The sequence below is a fragment of the Hippocampus zosterae genome, chromosome 1 (genome assembly GCF_025434085.1).
Source record: "Hippocampus zosterae strain Florida chromosome 1, ASM2543408v3, whole genome shotgun sequence".
In the NCBI taxonomy this organism is placed as follows: domain Eukaryota; kingdom Metazoa; phylum Chordata; class Actinopteri; order Syngnathiformes; family Syngnathidae; genus Hippocampus; species Hippocampus zosterae.
Window position 1 is genome coordinate 249,282 of NC_067451.1, and position 16,154 is coordinate 265,435.

General features: G+C 56.8%; 3 protein-coding genes across 6 annotated transcripts; 1 reads left to right on the forward strand and 2 right to left on the reverse strand.

Annotated features, from left to right (window-relative positions):
• Positions 1–109: 109 nt before the first annotated feature.
• Positions 110–6,169, reverse strand: LOC127600612 (hepatoma-derived growth factor-related protein 2-like). 2 transcript variants are annotated; one of them, XM_052065314.1, is made up of 12 exons: positions 6,005–6,169; positions 5,617–5,703; positions 5,423–5,487; positions 5,193–5,328; positions 4,562–5,026; positions 3,958–4,185; positions 1,737–3,170; positions 1,557–1,666; positions 941–1,487; positions 757–858; positions 312–537; positions 110–236 (listed from the first exon to the last, which is right to left on the reverse strand). In XM_052065314.1, exons 2-12 carry the CDS (start codon positions 5,692–5,694, stop codon positions 229–231), a joined length of 3,399 nt encoding a protein of 1,132 aa, XP_051921274.1. In that variant the 5' UTR covers positions 5,695–5,703; positions 6,005–6,169; the 3' UTR covers positions 110–228. The 2 variants fall into 2 exon arrangements, with proteins under 2 accessions (XP_051921274.1, XP_051921265.1); XM_052065305.1 differs by having other exon boundaries at positions 1,737–3,191.
• A 409-nt stretch (positions 6,170–6,578) lies between these two features.
• Positions 6,579–9,665, reverse strand: wdr55 (WD repeat domain 55). The gene is made up of 4 exons (XM_052065479.1): positions 8,874–9,665; positions 8,437–8,543; positions 8,099–8,368; positions 6,579–7,227 (listed from the first exon to the last, which is right to left on the reverse strand). The coding sequence occupies exons 1-4, from the start codon at positions 9,378–9,380 to the stop codon at positions 6,909–6,911; spliced, it is 1,203 nt and encodes a 400-aa protein (XP_051921439.1). The 5' UTR covers positions 9,381–9,665; the 3' UTR covers positions 6,579–6,908.
• Positions 9,666–9,795: 130 nt separating this feature from the next.
• Positions 9,796–15,317, forward strand: klc2 (kinesin light chain 2). 3 transcript variants are annotated; one of them, XM_052065378.1, is made up of 14 exons: positions 9,796–9,979; positions 10,847–11,092; positions 11,156–11,492; positions 11,563–11,779; positions 11,867–12,056; positions 12,190–12,363; positions 12,442–12,541; positions 12,754–12,803; positions 12,874–12,941; positions 13,594–13,702; positions 13,826–13,930; positions 14,126–14,250; positions 14,338–14,395; positions 14,845–15,317. In XM_052065378.1, the coding sequence occupies exons 2-14, from the start codon at positions 10,865–10,867 to the stop codon at positions 14,926–14,928; spliced, it is 1,845 nt and encodes a 614-aa protein (XP_051921338.1). In that variant the 5' UTR covers positions 9,796–9,979; positions 10,847–10,864; the 3' UTR covers positions 14,929–15,317. The 3 variants fall into 3 exon arrangements, with proteins under 3 accessions (XP_051921338.1, XP_051921319.1, XP_051921329.1); XM_052065359.1 differs by having other exon boundaries at positions 9,798–9,979; positions 13,781–13,930; XM_052065369.1 differs by lacking the exon at positions 9,796–9,979 and having other exon boundaries at positions 10,826–11,092; positions 13,781–13,930.
• Positions 15,318–16,154: the final 837 nt, after the last annotated feature.

Genomic DNA, 16,154 nt, shown 5'->3' on the forward strand with positions numbered 1-16,154 from the left:
TGATGCCTCACGAGGAAGTTTCATAAGAGTGGATTGTGATTTCAGAGTGGCTTTGCGTCACATGGAAGAGAGAGAACGTGAGGGCAGGCCCTTTATTGAAGGCTGGCAATAAAAGGGGGGGGGGGGAACATAAAAAAATCATAATCCTAAAATCTTGTTCCGGTTCACGCTTCCGTGGGAATCTTGCAGACGTGGCTCGGCGCAGGGTGTCTTCTCCCACGCCAGGAGCTAGTCGGCTGCAAACGAGAGCAGCGCGCCGACGGTGAGTGGAGTGAACGTCGGGACGCGAGAACGGCCCGTGAATCGCAAACCTGAGGGGGGCCGGTGCGCGGGGACCTCCCCTTCCTCGTCGCCCGCCGCCCTTTTGTAGTTGTTGCAGAGCTCTTCTTCCTGGCGCTCCTTCTCCTCGAGCAGCGAGCGCAGGAAGGCGGCGCTCACCACCTGGTCGCCCTCGCCCAGGAGGAAGGCGTTCTTGAAGCGGTTGTACAGCATGGCCGCCTTGTCCATGATGTCCTGGTTGGCGCGGTAGAAGCGCATCTGCGGCCACACAGACACATTTGGGACATTTCCCATCTGCGGGGACTGCAAGCGACCTCCCGGGAGGCGGCCGCAGGAGGAAAACGCAAGCGACGGAGACAAAAGCCCGCAAGAAATTCGACAAGGTCCATCACGGCTGAGCCATCGGCGGCGTTTCGTTTCTTCCCTTGCGGCGGCCCCTCGAGTGGCGAGGGCGGTTTTTGTTCGGGCGGCACTCACCTTCCTCAGAGTGGAGATGAGCTCGCTGTGCTTGTGGACGTGCTGCGACGTGACGTAGATGCTGCTCAGCTGATCCAACGCCGCCAGACACTTGGCCACATCCTGGACAAACGCGGCGCAAAAGCTCAGCGCGCAACGCTCGCATTCTTCCTTTCAATTTCGGCCTCGGCGCTCGGCCTCCTACCGGGTTGCCGCTCTTGAGCCAGATGCGGATGTCTCCGTGGATTCGGTGCAGCGTGGAGTCGGTGGGCGTCAGGTTCTTATTGGCTTCCTGCCGGCCGTCAGCGCTCTTCCGGCCGGGCTCGGCCCCGCCTGCCTTGGCGGCGTCTTTTTCATGCCGGCGCTTGGTGGCGGCTTTCTCGTCGTCCGTCAACACCCGCTGCGGCTTCCTCTCCTCCTCCGAGCCGTGGGCCGCCGCCGCCGCCCTCCCGCCGCCGGTCGCCTCCCCCTCCTGTGGGGGCGGCAGCGTGGCTCCGCCCATCATGGTCTTCACCTGAACCTTGGTGGTGGCTTTCACGATTTTTCCAATCAACTTCCTGCCGTCCTTGTTGGGGGGCTCCTGCGGCCGCGTCTCGGGGCCGCCGGTGAGTTTGCCGTGGCTTTCCTTGGCCGCCGCGGGAGGGGGCTTTGCCCCGGCGGGCGCGGGGGGCCTGCTTTTCTTCCCGGCGGTGGCTTCTTGGAGCATCTTGTGGCCCCGCATCCGCTTGGTCTTGACTCTGATGGCCGCCTTCCTGTCAAGACAAGAAGCAGACGCGGACGTCACGGGCGGCCGCGTCTCTTGGGGGTGGGGGGGTCCTCACGTGAAGCTCTTGGCGGCGGCCTCTCTTCGCCTGCCGCCCCTCGTGGCCTTGAGCAGACCTCGCAGGGATTTGAGGACACTCTCCCTCTTTGCCGCCAGCCGCCGCTGCCTCTGCGGGGGGGACGCGGCCACCGTAAGAAGAAAGAAAGGAAGAAAGGAGAGCGAGACGGGGGCCCCTCACCTCGTCGTCCACGTGGCTTCCTTGCTTGTCTTTGGCCGCGTCCTCTTTCCTCGCCGTCCTGGTCCTCTCGCCTCCGCCGTCCTTGGTCCGGGCTCCCTCCTCAGCGCCGCCTCTCGTCGTCTTCGTCCCTCGCGGCCTCCTCGCCGCCGCCGCCGCCGGTTTGGCCTCCTTCTTTGGCGGCCGGCCCGCCTCTTTGGCCGCCCCTTCCCTCCTCCACCTCCCGCCTCCACGGCGAGGCGGTGAGACCTCGGTCTTGCGTTCCTCTCCCGTTGCCGTCCTGTGGCCTCCGCGGCCGGGCGCCGACTCCTCCGTGGCCGCCTCGGTCAGTCCGCCGTGCTCCCTTTGGCCTTCGTTTGCCGCCGACGTCTCCGCTGGGCCGGGTGCGGACTCTTCCGCCGTGGCCTCCGCCTTGCCTCTGTCTGGCTCCTCCTCCTCCTCGCAGTCTTTCCTCCTCCTCTTCCCTTCGGTCGACTCCCCAGCAGTCGGTCTTTCCTCGCCTCCCCCCCGCTGGTTCCCCTCCTCCGCGGTCACCTCTCCCGGGCCAGGCGTGGACTCCGCCTCCGCCGCCTTCCCTTCCTCGTCCTCCCGCCTTTCTCTCGTCTTGATCTTTCCCTCTGGACCGAGCGTGGTCTCTTCTGCGGTGGCTTCCGTTGGAGCCCGGTGGCCCCGCGGCCCCCGCGCGTCCTGCGCCGCTCTCCTTTTGGTTCCGTCTCCCGTCGGCGCGGCTTCCTCGGTCCGTCTTTCCTCGCCCCCGTCGGTCTGGGAGATTTCCGCCGGCTTCCTCTTTCTTCCTCGGCGCGGCGCCGACTCCCCGGCGGTCACCTGCGCCTTCCCCCCCTCACCTCCTTCCCGCTCGGTCTCCTCCTTTTTCCCTCCTCGGGCCCCCGAGTCCCCGCCCGGGCTCGGCGTCGTCGGGTCCGCCTCTGGTTCCCGGCCGCCGGTCTGCTGGGTCTCCTTCCGTTGTTGTCTTTTCACCTTCTCTTGTGGGCCGGGCGCGTCGGCGGTCACGTCAGGCCGGCCCCCCTTCTGCTCGGTCTCCTCCAGATTTGCTTCTTTCACCTCCTTGGTGGCCCCCCACGACCCTCCTTTCCCGTCTTTTTGGAAGCCTTCCCCGCTGTGCCCGGCCCCTCCCGGGCTGGGCGTCGTCTCCTCGGTTGTCACCTTTGCTTTGCGGGCTCCTTCCGGGTTTGTCGTCTCCTTTCCCTCTGCCACTTTCTTTCTCTTCCTTCCCCTGCCCGCCGTCGCCATCGTGGCTTTCTCCGCTCCTTCGCCCCCGCCTTTTTCCTCGCTCATCCTTGCTCGGCTCGGCCCCGACGTTCCCAGCTTGGCCGCCGCCCCGCCGGTCGCCGCTTCGGCCGTCTGGGGGGCGGCGGGCGCACTGTGCGATTCAGGTGGCGCGCTCGGGGTGGGGGGAGACGGGACCTGGTGTGACTTCTCGGCCGCTTCGACGGCAACCTGGCAAGACAAAAAGAAAGAGGCCACTTTTGTTCATCGCACAATCGTCCCATCCAAAGGCTTCTGCAAAAAAAAAAAAAGCGAGAGCGCAAAACCCGGCCAGGTTTCTTTGCTGATTTTTGGGGGCCGACGGCACACGTTGGAGGCCAAACGCGACTGGCTGGTGCAGTGGCGGCAACGCTGGCGTCTGTCCCGCCCCCTTTTCCGTCTTCTTCCTCGCTTCCGATACGCTTTTCTTTGCATCCACCCGAATGTCGAAACGCTGCTTCTTCATCTGAGCAACCCGTCATCCGCAATCTGTGATGAAGGCCTCGGATATCTTTTTTTTTTGGTCTCCGTCAGACACTCCGGTGTTGAAAAGTGTGTTTTAGTGTCAACACACTTGCCACTTTGTCACAATATTATTTTTAAAAGCTGCTCGCATGAGGACAACATAAAATAGATCTTCATAAGCACTCAATTGGGTTTAAGCTCCTGAATGAAATGCGGATTAGGGCCATTATTGGCGCATTTCAACCCCCCCCCCCCCCCCCCACACACACATAATACACGTAAACACAAAATAACACAAAAACCTAAAAAAAATTAATAAATACAGAGTAAGGGGGCAAAAAACTGCGATCCTTGAGAATTTATGATTTTGACATTTGAAGAGTGTGTACTTTGGACTCGGACTCGACTCGGTTCTTTGGTTTTGACAACGCCGTTATCTGCATTGGAGCACAAAGCGCGCCGCCCCCCAGGTTGAAAGCCACCGGTAGCCTACCTGGGCCCTCTTCTTTGCGTCGGCTTTACTCGGCCGCCCCGGCCTCCTCTTCACCGCGGCTGTCGCCAGCGCCCCCGGCGCGGACGCCGACGCTCGGGGCGGATCGGCCGGCCGGCGGCCCTTTGCGCGGCCGTGGGCGGGGCCGCATTTGACCAGGCACGGCTTCAGTCGCAGCGTGGTGGCCGTCGGGTGCGCGCCGCTCATCGCCGCCGCCGGGCCCTCTTCAGCCTAAGGGAGACGGTTGACAAAAAGACATGGTCAACGTGAAAGCGCCGACGACCGGTCCAGAACGCCGCCGCTCGTATGAAGACAGATTTTGAGCAATGTCAATGAAAAACGCCAATGGGACGACCAATGTCCGATGGATGATTCTCGGTCACGCGGGTCCCAACGACCCGTAAAGGCTTACAAGACGGGTTCTAATTTTTGTCGTTTTCAAAATGCGTTTGAGTACATGCGGCGGGGCGCCAAAACAAAGGCGTGGCGGGTCGTCGTACGGACACCACGGCACTGCGCGGGAGGGGTTTGGCACGGCGATTTTTCTCGAGTAGAGCACGGGGCCCAAAGGCTATTTGTGGTTCACTCTGCAATCGCACGTGCCAACCTGCGCTACGTCGCTTTTCTTCTGCATCGAGGCTTTACTCGGCCGCCCTCTCCTTTGCCGCGGCGGGACGCCGTCAACATGGGAGGCGTCGCCTTCCCGGGGGGTCGGGGTTTCCATCTTATTGTCCTCCATTTGCGCGGATGACCTGGATGAAGATCTCCTCAGAGTTTTTGTCACCGGCGCACTTGTTGCCTCTGCGTCGGACGCCGCCCGAGCGGCCGGCGAGTCGTTTGCGTCGCTCCCGGGACCGCGCGGGGTCTTCGCCGGCACGCATTTGACCACGCACTCCTTCAGGCACAGGGTGCCGCTATCGCACGCGGCCGCCTCGGGAGATGCGTTCACGGCGGCGACGTCTGCATCGGCGCCGAGTCGTCGCACGCCCTGTGATTTTGTTCTTTTCTTCAAGAGAGAAGAGGTCGCTTTCAAAGTGCCACTTGGTTTCCCGGGGGTACTTTTGCCTGCAAACTGAGAGGGGGGGGGGCACCGCCCAAAAAAAGACAAAAAGAGCACAAATTAGCAGGTAGCGTGGGCAAAATAGCTCCACCCTGTGCCGAATTTCCAGGCGTACCATAAACAACATCAGATTTGGGATACATCAATGTGGCCATAGGGGTAAGAACGAGATACTGACTGTGCTCTTCTTGCCAATTCCAGGCGTGTTCTGGATCTCCCACATCCCCTCGGAGAAGCCTTTGAGGCGGACGCCGCTGCCGTACTTCAACTTGTTTCCAGAGAATGGGACGATGCGAGCCGGAGTGAGGTAACCTCTTTTTTTTGGGAGGGGGTGGGGAGAGTAGAGTCAGTAAGCTGTTGTTGGTGTGGCAACACAAGAAGTGATGTCACAAGGGGGCGTGTACGTACATCTGATGGGTCCCGAAAAAGAAGACACCAACTCTGCTCTTTTGTGTCTCATCGAATTTACAGATCTGTCAAGAAACGCAGGAACACAAGTCATGATGTTCGAGACCACTTTTTCCCCAAACCGATACCAGTATCAGGACTCAACTGATGTGTGTGTGTGTGTGTGTGTGTGTGTGCGTGTGTTCGTGTGTTACCCTGGCCGGCCAGTGAGGGAAGCCCTTCATTTTGGCGAACACGAGGTCCCCGGCTTTAAATTGGCGTTTGGGCGGCATCTTGCTGCCCTGTACAAGTCAAATAGAAACATAAATGAGGGAGATCGAGGAAAGTGGGAAAAAGGTCGCGTTGCTGTTCATTCGTCACATGTACACGTCACGGAATCGCGCGCACGTGTCGCCGTTTCGTTATCGAACACAACCGCCGAACGAGGTGAACAAAACGTGATTGAAGAAGCGCCGGCTTCGAGGTGATTAGCATCAGTAGCAGCAAGCTAGGACATCGTTTACAAGAATGCTAGCAGGGATGCTAGCTAGGAACGACCGGTTTCTCCTGGGCGGGGGCGGGGGGATATCGGCGTCTACTCGCCGTCGCGTTTCGTCGTCGGACGCGCGAGAGCAGACGAAAGCTTCTTTTCCACAGCAAGTCCAATCGCCGCCCGTCTTGTTGACCGCTCTCGCGGTTTCGCGCGACCGGAAACTTGCTGGTTACTACGCTACGTGTCACGTGACCGGAGCGGAAGTACTCGCGTCACGTGACGCGCAAAGCATTTTCCGCTTCCGCTTGCCGTATTAAAAGGGTTCAAATTGGAATGTATACATCAAAAGGATTGTTTCGAGTTCAGATTGTTTTTTTTAAACAGAAATTTAATACGAAAGTGTTAATAAGAGGAAGAATTCTTTGAACTCGAGCGGCTCTCATATTTCAGTCTGAAAAGAACAAGGGGGCATCACACTGTGCTTTGGCGGAAGTATTGATATACTTGTGCTGAAACCCACTCCGGTGTAAGTACCGGTACTGATTGAGTAAAAAGTTAAAAGAAAAAAAAGCACCAGTTTCACAAAAGTAAAATGCGTTTCTCCTGTCAACTCCAACTACAGAAGATAAATTTTGAGAACAAATACTTCCCTCTGTTAATTACCTCAAATAGTGTTCACACAAATCAGGTAAGATTCTGGCTTTAATGCAACCGAAAACTTGTGAAGCAAGTAACAAAAAAAATAAAATGTAACTGAGCTCATGGCCACCGAACAAAAACATTTCCCTTTTTGGGGGAATTAGACCATTGAAGGGCAGAACATGGAGATTTTTCAGCTGGCACAAGGACAACACATTCACGACAAATCATCGTAGTTCCACCGTCATAAATGCCAAGTCTATTTTGACAAAGTAAGCCCGAGCCAGCACAGACACTTGGCTTGCTTTTAAATGTAGGGAGTAGAGGTCAAAGATTGTGAGAAACATCCAAATTCAAGCAACACAAAAAGGACTTTTAATCGCTGCCACTGTCACTGTCATCCACTTCCTCCTCCTCCTTTTTCTGCGGCTCCTCGACAAGTCCCGAGAAAAAGTCGCTGTCCCCGAGAGCTTTTTTGGAAAGCGATTTCATGCGTCCATCCTTCTTCTTCCTCTTGCGGTGCTCATTGACGGTGGTGGCGGCTAACGAGGAGATGTCCCAGAACTTGATGAGCTGGTCGTGGGCGCAGCTGAGCAGGAAACGAGAGTCCCAGCTTTTAGCCAGCTCTTCGACCGGCTCACCGACGTGCTGCCCGATGCAGCCGATGATGCGGTTGGGGAGGATGTTGATGGCTCTGATGAGAGGAAGAGACGGAATGTTACGGACGCGCTGCGCGGCGACAGAAATTAACCTCCTCCTCTATAGCAGACGTTTTAGGGATAGGGAAAAAAAACCCTCAAACATGGACAAAGCTGCCCAACAAAATAGTCGCGCTAGCTAGCAGTAGCATATATCTTAACAAGAACAAATAGCTTGACAGAAGCACGGCTTGGCTTTTATTCGGACACCTGCAAGCTAGAAAGAACAAGAGCAGGAGCTCAGCGATACTTTAAAAAGGCTGCTTTCAAGTTTAAATGTGTTTAAAGCATGTTGGAGAAGTGCTAGAACCATTTTTTTAATGGTTCCGCAATTATCCTGGATACAAGCGGCTGAAATGAGTTTTCTCCGCAGGGTGTCCGGGCTCTCCCTTAGAGATAAGGTGAGAAGCTCAGTCATCCGGGAGGGGCTCAGAGTCGAGCCGCTTCTCCTCCACATCGAGAGGAGCCAGATGAGGTGGCTTGGGCATCTGATTCGGATGCCTCCTGAACGCCTCCCCGGTGAGGTGTTCCGGTCATGTCCCACCGGGAGGAGACCCCGAGGAAGACCCAGGACGCGCTGGAGAGACTATGTCACCCAGCTGGCCTGGGAACGACTCGGGATCCCCCGGGGAGAGCTGGAAGAAGTAGCTAGGGAGAGGGAAGTCTGGGCTTCCCTGCTAAAGCTGTTGCCCCTGCGACCCGGCCCCGGATAAGCGGTAGATGATGGATGGATGGATGGATGGATGGATGGATGGATGGTTCCTCAATTATGCAGATTTGTACTTAGCAACGGGTCTGAAAGATAAGCCCTCCCACCACGGATAACCGGGCGTGGAGAGCGTAATGGATCAAAGGCGTTCAACTGACCGGATGTAGCCATCCATGGAGGCGGCGCATATCACGCTGTCGCTGATGGGGGCAACGCAGTCCACCGACTCCGCTTGTAGGGCAAAGCGATCGCTGGTGGCCCCGAAGCCGTTCCAGTTGAAGATGTAGACGCTGCCTTGGCTGGAGCCGCACACCACTTTCTTGCCTCGCTTCATCAGCGTCACCGAGGTCAGATCGCTGCTCTGGTACTCCGACAGCAACTCGAACCGCCGCCTCTTGATGTTGAAGACGCCCATGGTGCCGTCGCCACTGAACGCGGGCGCAGAAGAGGAGGTCAGCGACCCCCCCCCGTCGAGCTCGGCGGCGATGCACTTCACCTGGCTGTCAGCAGGATCTTTTTGGCTTCATCCACGGCCATGTCGCTGATGTAGTCGTCATGGTGCTTCAAATCCATAATGGCCGAACCTTTCCTCATGTCCCACACCTTTTGGACAACAAGTCGGCATTGTGTTTGGTTCAACAGTTGAAGTCCAACTTCACACGGACCGGATACAAGAAATTATCCTCCCAGAGCTTCAACGGGGTGTGCCTTAATTAACTTTAAAGCTTTTCTACATAAATAAAGTAAGCTAACACTGTACCATTTGCATTTTGGAGAATATCTCTCGAAAAACCAACTACACCGACTCGTCGTGAAATGTTTGTTTTGAAATACATAAAAGTATTTTCGAGCAATGGTCTCGGATAGCGCGCTCCTGAGCACAACACGAGTTAGGGGCCGGCGCGAAGAATTTGAGAAGGAACCACCGCTGACCTTCAGCGTGCCCCCGTCGTCTCCAGTCGCCAGGATGTTGGCGTCCACCAGCAGCAGAGAATTGATGGGAGCGCCGTGCGCGCCGCGGATCCTGCTGACCAGCCGTCCGCGCTCCACGTCCAGCACGTGCACAGCCTTGTCCTTGGAGACGCTGTAGAGCTTCTCGCCGTCGTCGGAAAAGCGCACTTGGCGACAGGACTTGAGGTGGTGGCCGGAGGACCACAGTTCGCGGTTCTCGCCCTCCGTGCACGAGTAGGAGAACGCGTACACGTCCCCGTCCACGTCCCCGCACACCAGCAGGTCGCGGCTCGGGTGGACGGCCACCGTGTTGGCGACCGCCTCGAGCCGGATGTCTTGCGGGGTGTCCAGGATCCTGGGCTCGGTCGAGTCCTTGCCGTCGTCATCCCAAATCGCAGCCCCCGGCTCCGATTCGGAACTTGCGGGATCGCCGATCGCGTCCGTTTCTGACGTTGACGGCAATCCGGCGTGATCCGCGGGCGCCGCCATGTTGTTTTCGTTTGCTTCCTTCTTCTTCTTCCCAAAAGAAACTGTCAGGTGTTGCCGCCACCTACTGGCAAGGGGACCACTAACCCCAAAATAACCCAACTCAACCCCAATCGATTGTCTTTCGAGAGCTAAAACATCCAAAGCGGTCTACAATATGCCAATAAAACCCTGCATTCTTAACAAAGACAGTAGGAAGCACAACAATAGTCAGACAAAGTAAAAGAATCATGCTGAGTCAAAAGCCAAAGAATAAAAATGAGTTTCAAGACCAGTTTTCAGGAGGGCGCGGCTCCACTGTATGCTGACGGTTGCGGCAACACAACAAAATAAATGATGCGAGTCATCCGTATCTATTTATTTGTCATATCATATGACGAACAAAAAACGATCTCACAAAGTGTACGGTCGACGAGCTTGACGCCGATTAATTGGCCGGACTCGGATTCGGTCGTCGCGTCGCGTTCGTCCCCGGTTTTACGTTGAAAGACTCCGGAAGTGGCTTTCGGTGTGACGCGTGTGGAGCTTGACGCCTGCGTGCCGGGCTCGCTGCGGCTCATCGCAACGTCGCGGCTGTGTTCGCCCGCATCTTTTCTACGCAGGTTGGTACCGTCGCCCTTTTCCAGTCTCGGTCTCGCGGAGGAAACGGGGCTATTCTCGAGACGCGCGGTCGCTTAAGGAAAACGTTTCGCGAGGGCGCACTTGTTCAGAGCCGCTCTATTGCGAGGATGGAGGCGGCGTCATGATGAAATGGCGGCCAGGTCCGCTTCGATGACGTCCGTGCCGTCATCGGCCGGCTCTGCCGCGCGCGTCGGGGAAGCCGAGTGGCGCATTGCGGCCAGGTGCGGGATGACGCAGCAGCCGACGGCAGGGGCCGCTCTTTCGTCCCCCGCCTTGATGTTGTCGAGGAGTCCCTCGGCGCGAGATTGCAAACTTGCGAACCGCCTTGACTTGCAGTCTTTTACGCGTCCATGACTTCAGGATTCTTCCAAACCAGCTGCGGCGTTCAAATAAATCGCCAAGTTTGATGACAACACCAATGCAAACAAATGTGGAGCTTTAGCGCTTCATCTGGGCTGTATGTTGCACATAAAGCGCATTTGACAATCAAGTTGAACTTGACTTGATATAAAGAGAGAGAGAGCGCACAGTCTATCTGTACGCAGCAATATATGTGGAAATAAATCCCTGAAAGGTCTGGAGACGCTAGCCTTTGTCACATTTGCGAGGTGGCGGTGGACCCCGAAAAGCAGGCGGGAGGGATGAGCAGGGTGTACTTGAAGAAGTGTATTGATCAAACACAGAGAAAACTAAATCCCTTTAAAGCACTAATGACCTAATGACCAACAGGTGTGCAGCTGCAGGGGGAGCCCTACAGTGCCACCTGGTGGTCACAAACCGAATCATGACAGCCACGAAGCGGCGTGACCCAGGTATTTGCTTGGCTTTTTTTTTTTTTTTGCTGCTAGCGTTGATGCGAGCTGGCCATGTCCACGGCGGTGTACCCTCGAGAAGAAGCCCCCGAGCGTCTGAGCCAGGATGAGATCGTGGTCAACACCAAGGCCGTCATGCAGGGCCTGGAGACGCTGCGCGGCGAGCACGCCCAGCTCCTCAACTCGCTGCTGGACCGCGCCCAGCCGCCCGCCGCGCAGGAAAAGTCCAGCGCGCTGCGCAAGAGCATGGAAGCCATTGAGCTGGGCCTGGGAGAAGCTCAGGTAGGTGAGCCGCCGCCGTCGGCCCCCCTCGGCCACGGTCTCAGCACCCGTCTGGGGGTCCAGGTGATCATTGCCCTGTCGGGCCACCTGAGCGCGGTGGAGTCGGAGAAGCAGAAGCTGCGCGCTCAGGTGCGGCGCCTGTGCCAGGAGAACCAGTGGCTGCGCGACGAGCTGGCGGCCACGCAGCACAAGCTGCAGCGCAGCGAGCAGAGCGTGGCGCAGCTGGAGGAGGAGAAGAAGCACCTGCAGTTCATGAACCGCATCAAGAAGCTGGATGACGACGCCGATGCCGACGGCGGCGGCGCCTCGCCCTCCGACGACAAGAACCGAAGCTCGTCCGGCGACGCGTCCAAGGACGGCCTGGACGATTTGTTTCCCAACGACGACGACCAGGGGGCAGGTAGGGCGGCGAAGCGCGCCTTTTGGTGCAATTATCCACGCTGAAAACGGGCGCTTTGCTTTCCGCGCAGCTCAGCCCAGCGGCGAGGCGGCGGCGCAGCAGGGCGGTTACGAAATCCCGGCCCGCCTGCGCACGCTCCACAACCTGGTGATCCAGTACGCCTCGCAGGGCCGCTACGAGGTGGCCGTGCCGCTGTGCAAGCAGGCCCTGGAGGACCTGGAGAAGACGTCGGGACACCATCACCCCGACGTGGCCACCATGCTCAACATCCTGGCGCTGGTCTACAGGTGGGCCGGCCGACGGCGAGGGGAGCGCGCTTGCACGCATGCGCGTTCCTTGCCCTGACTTTCTAAGGCGCGCGCCTGCGCCCGCAGGGACCAGAACAAGTACAAGGAAGCGGCGCACCTCCTCAACGACGCCCTGGCCATCCGGGAGAAGACGCTGGGCAAGGACCACCCGGCGGTGGCCGCCACCCTCAACAACTTGGCCGTCCTCTACGGCAAGAGGGGCAAGTACAAGGAGGCGGAGCCTCTGTGCAAGCGTGCGCTGGACATCCGCGAGAAGGTAGGACCGGCCGACTCGCCTCACCCCGTGCAGGCCACGCCCCTTTTTTCATCTCGAGCCATCGCCATCCCCGTCATACACGTGTACCTATACGGGGGTGGGGGGGCATTGACGTCAGTCCGTGCGTCCGCAGGTGTTGGGCAAGTACCACCCGGACGTGGCCAAGCAGCTCAACAACCTGGCGCTGCTGTGCCAGAACCAGGCCAAGTACGCCGAGGTGGAGTACTACTACCGCCGCGCCTTGGAGATCTACCAGTCCAAGCTGGGCGCCGACGATCCCAACGTGGCCAAGACCAAGAACAACCTGGTGGGCCTGCGGCCTTCCCGCTTTGCTTCCGCGTCGGGTGCGGGCTGGCAGTGAGGCCGCTGCGCGTGTCGCCCGCAGGCCACGTGCTACCTCAAGCAGGGCAAGTTCCGGGAGGCCGAGACGCTCTACAAGGACATCCTCACCCGAGCGCACGAGCGCGATTTTGGCTCCGTCAATAGTAAGTGGCCGCCGACGGGGACTGAACGGGGAGACGACTCAAACTCCCACGCGCCCCCACCCAAAAACTTCGCCGCCAACACCGACTTCTCAACAACAAGAACCCCAAAGCACTCAAAAACATTTGAAACAAAGTACTCTTGTCAACCCCCCCCCCCCAGCTCCCCTATACAGCCGTTTGAAAACGACTCTGTGTGTGTGTGTGTGTGTCAGACGACAACAAACCCATTTGGATGCACGCCGAGGAGCGAGAAGAGAGCAAGGTGGGCCGACACGGCACAGTGGCGCGGCGACTTGAAAAAAGGATGAGTCGCGTTGACTTTTTCTGGGCAGGGCAAGCGGAAGGAGGCGGGGCCATACACAGAATACGGCAGCTGGTACAAGGCCTGCAAGGTGGACAGGTGAGTGCTTGACGCCGCTCGCAGGAGAGAGGGCGATTCTTTATCCTCTGTGTAGAACGAACAAGTACATTTGAAAAGTGCTCTTGGGGTGGGGGGGGGGGGGAAATCAAAGGACGTCTCTTCAACCGACGGTTCACAACCTTGATTAAAGAGCCCCTGCGTGAACACACCGTCGATAAACATGAAATCCGATGAGTAACTCCCCAACGGTATGTTTTGCACACCCTTGAAACAAATTCAAACCATCGAAGAACGACCTTAAATGATTAGTTTGCGTAGCCTTCGCAATCTCTCGTTTGACGTTGTGTATTTAGTCGGCATTTCAACTTTGCTCTATGCCTCCAAATAAGAGACCCCACCGCTGCTCCCTATTTACCGGTGCGTTGGCGCGCTCTAGTGGATGAAAGCAGCAACGCATAAAACGCCGTGAAATCAAACGTTCAAAACGAAGCCGGTTCCCTTCTCTGCCCGCTGCGAAATAATCGTTTGCCGTGGGACTCGAATCTTTTTTCACCGTCGAGCGCGTCTCTTCTCGGCACGTCGGAGTCGCCGCTTTTTTCCCCCCCGACACCCTTCAAAATAAAAGCGTGGGCTCAAGTAAATCCGCAAGAGCAAAAGTCCGAGCGAGGTGACGGATATGTTCTTCTGGCAGCCCCACGGTCAACACCACCCTGAAGAGCCTGAGCGCCCTGTACCGCCGGCAGGGCAAGCTGGAAGCCGCCGAAACGCTGGAGGAGTGCGCCGGCAAATCCCGCAAGCAGGTAGGTGGGCCCCCCGCAAGAGGGGCCCCGCCGGGCGATCGGAGGAAGTTGACCGCGTGCGTGCGTGCGTGCCCTCAGGGCTTTGACGCCATCAACCAAAGCAAAGTGGTGGAACTCCTCAAGGACGCGGGAGAGCGCCGCCACGGCAGGGAAGGCGGCGGCGGCGGAAACGGCGGCGGCGCGTCCAGAGGGGACGCCGAGGGCGAAGACGCGGCCGAGTGGAACGGGGTCAGTCAGTCCTGGCGCTTCCGACCGAGCCCGCAAAAAAATGACGTCACGCGGGACTCTTCCCCAGTAGCGAAATGTGCTCTCCTGCACTAGCCCAAAAACGCATCTGCTCACCCTCACTACGGAAAGCCAGTCACGCGCCCGCCCGCAAGCACGCGCTCCTGAAACGTGGATGGTTTTTTTTCCCCCCCGCAGGACGGGAGCGGCTCCCTTCGCCGCAGCGGCTCCTTCGGGAAGATCCGCGACGCCCTGAGGAGGAGCAGCGAGATGCTGGTCAAGAAGCTTCAAGGCAGCGGCCCGCAAGAGCCGCGCAACCCCGGGTGGGCTAGCTAGCACGCCGTCGCTAGCGTAGCGGGCTAGCAGCATCCAATGTGATGGCGTTTTGCTTTTTTTTCTTGTTCCTAAAGAATGAAGAGAGCCAGCTCCCTCAACTTCCTTAACAAGAGCGCGGAGGAGACGGCGCAGGTGAGAACGCCAGCCGCATGAAGGACCATTGCGGATACGAAACTCGCGTAAAAAAAAAAAAAAAGTGTGCCGGGCGCCATGATGTCACCCAAAAACTGGTTCACACCACTGACAAAATTTTCGGTTCACGCGCACGACAGAAATGCTCACACAATCTCGTGCACATTTTGTCTTTTAGTTCAATTAGGTTGGAAAAAAAAACAGAACCCCCCCGACCTAATTGCTCTTAACTTTAACGAGACACCGTCCAACACTACCAAAACACACGATCCCAAAATGACTTGCTCACACATGAAAAAAATGTGCATAGGCCACACGCCTGAAACATGTTGTCCCACCCTCCCGAAACGGCCGCACGCGAGCCAAAATGTTGCAATACTGAAAATCAAGGCACAGCGAAAGAGTTTTTGCTCATGCACACTATTGAAGCGTTGATTTTATTTTTTTAGGATAGCAACTCGTGCCTGTCGGAGTGTCGGGGACTCAGCGCCAGCAACGTGGACCTCACTAGACGCAGTTCTCTGATTGGCTAGATGCAGCCAGGACGCAGGGCGGGGGGCACCAAAGCTCGCTTTTTTTTTTGTCAACACCGTGTCACTGTTGTACATTCCCACTCAGCATGTGAACACAAACGCCTCATGACGCAAACTACAGCACGGCCATCAGCGACGCGACATTCACATCGTCACTATGAGTCATCGCTGGCTCACCTGCTCTGCAGTGATTGGTTGTTTTGGAGTATGGGCGTGGCTTTGGGCCAGGATCGGGCGCTTGTTGGTGTAGCGATGGCGCAGCTTTGTGAATGTCACAAGTACAACGTCTGACGAGTACTTCTTGCCACTAGCCGGGAACATGTTTCCACAAATCAATAAACATGCTTGATTGTGCTTTCCGAAATAAATAAAGATGTACTCGGACAGAGCACTTGTTTGTTTCAAGAATACCAGACACTAGGATGCTGTGGGCTTTTCCCTTTTTTATTGTCTGCAACACAGTATGGCAAGAAGTTACGGGGCTTTTCAGTCTAGAAAATAACCTGTGACTTCCCTGGTAGCTCTGCCTGAACTAAACATCATCCACAAGAAGCTAAATGCACAACAAATCAAAATATACAACATAGGCGATCGTATATTATCTATTTACAAATAAAAGGAAAAAAACTCACTTTCACTGGCATCTACGTGATGCCGCTGAACGCATCACGCAGCAGAACGGCTGCACAATGGCGGCGGCGACGAACCGCGCGGGAACACGCCAGCCACACTGATAGTCAAATGAAAAACAACACGAAAAACTATGTACAGTACAATCAAAAGGAAAGAAGCATTACCTGCAACACAGTATGGCAAGATAGGCGAAGTCACGGGGCTTTTCAGTCTAGAAAATAACTGCGCAACAAAAAAGAAAAACACCTGTTAACTCAATGGATAAAAACTTTCATTCGACAAAACTGAAATGAAATGACGACACAAAAAGCAATGTGGACTCGGAACAAATCCGGGAACTCATTAAATACACAGCGCCGTAGAAAAAGGGAAAACAAAGTGAAATCTTGTAATTAAACTAGAAATGAATCCGGACCGTCGATGAAACCTGACTTACCCTGTGACTTCCCTGGTAGCTCTGCCTGAACTACGGCGGGAAGCTGGTGCCATACCGTGCGCTGTTGCGTCACTTCCGTCATCATTTAATAAACGCAATATAGCACTCCGTTACACATGCGCATTTTGAAAATGAACAGATGGGTGGATGAGGGAAA

Bases quoted from the DNA above. Each gene is read 5' to 3' on its own strand.
- wdr55 (XM_052065479.1), bottom strand. From the start codon at position 9,380: ATGGCGGCGCCCGCGGATCACGCCGGATTGCCGTCAACGTCAGAAACG. The intron at 8,544-8,873 runs GTCAGCGGTGGT...GTTGTCCAAAAG, and splicing joins ACGACGGGGGCACGCTGAAG to GTGTGGGACATGAGGAAAGG. The intron at 7,228-8,098 runs GTCAGTTGAACG...TCCTCTCATCAG, and splicing joins TCCATGGATGGCTACATCCG to AGCCATCAACATCCTCCCCA.
- klc2 (XM_052065359.1), top strand. From the start codon at position 10,865: ATGTCCACGGCGGTGTACCCTCGAGAAGAAGCCCCCGAGCGTCTGAGC. The intron at 11,093-11,155 runs GTAGGTGAGCCG...CTGGGGGTCCAG, and splicing joins TGGGCCTGGGAGAAGCTCAG to GTGATCATTGCCCTGTCGGG. The intron at 14,396-14,844 runs GTGAGAACGCCA...TTATTTTTTTAG, and splicing joins GCGCGGAGGAGACGGCGCAG to GATAGCAACTCGTGCCTGTC.
- LOC127600612 (XM_052065305.1), bottom strand. From the start codon at position 5,694: ATGCCGCCCAAACGCCAATTTAAAGCCGGGGACCTCGTGTTCGCCAAA. The intron at 5,488-5,616 runs GTAACACACGAA...GTTTCTTGACAG, and splicing joins TCCCTCACTGGCCGGCCAGG to ATCTGTAAATTCGATGAGAC. The intron at 1,488-1,556 runs GTGAGGACCCCC...TTGTCTTGACAG, and splicing joins GCCGCCGCCAAGAGCTTCAC to GAAGGCGGCCATCAGAGTCA.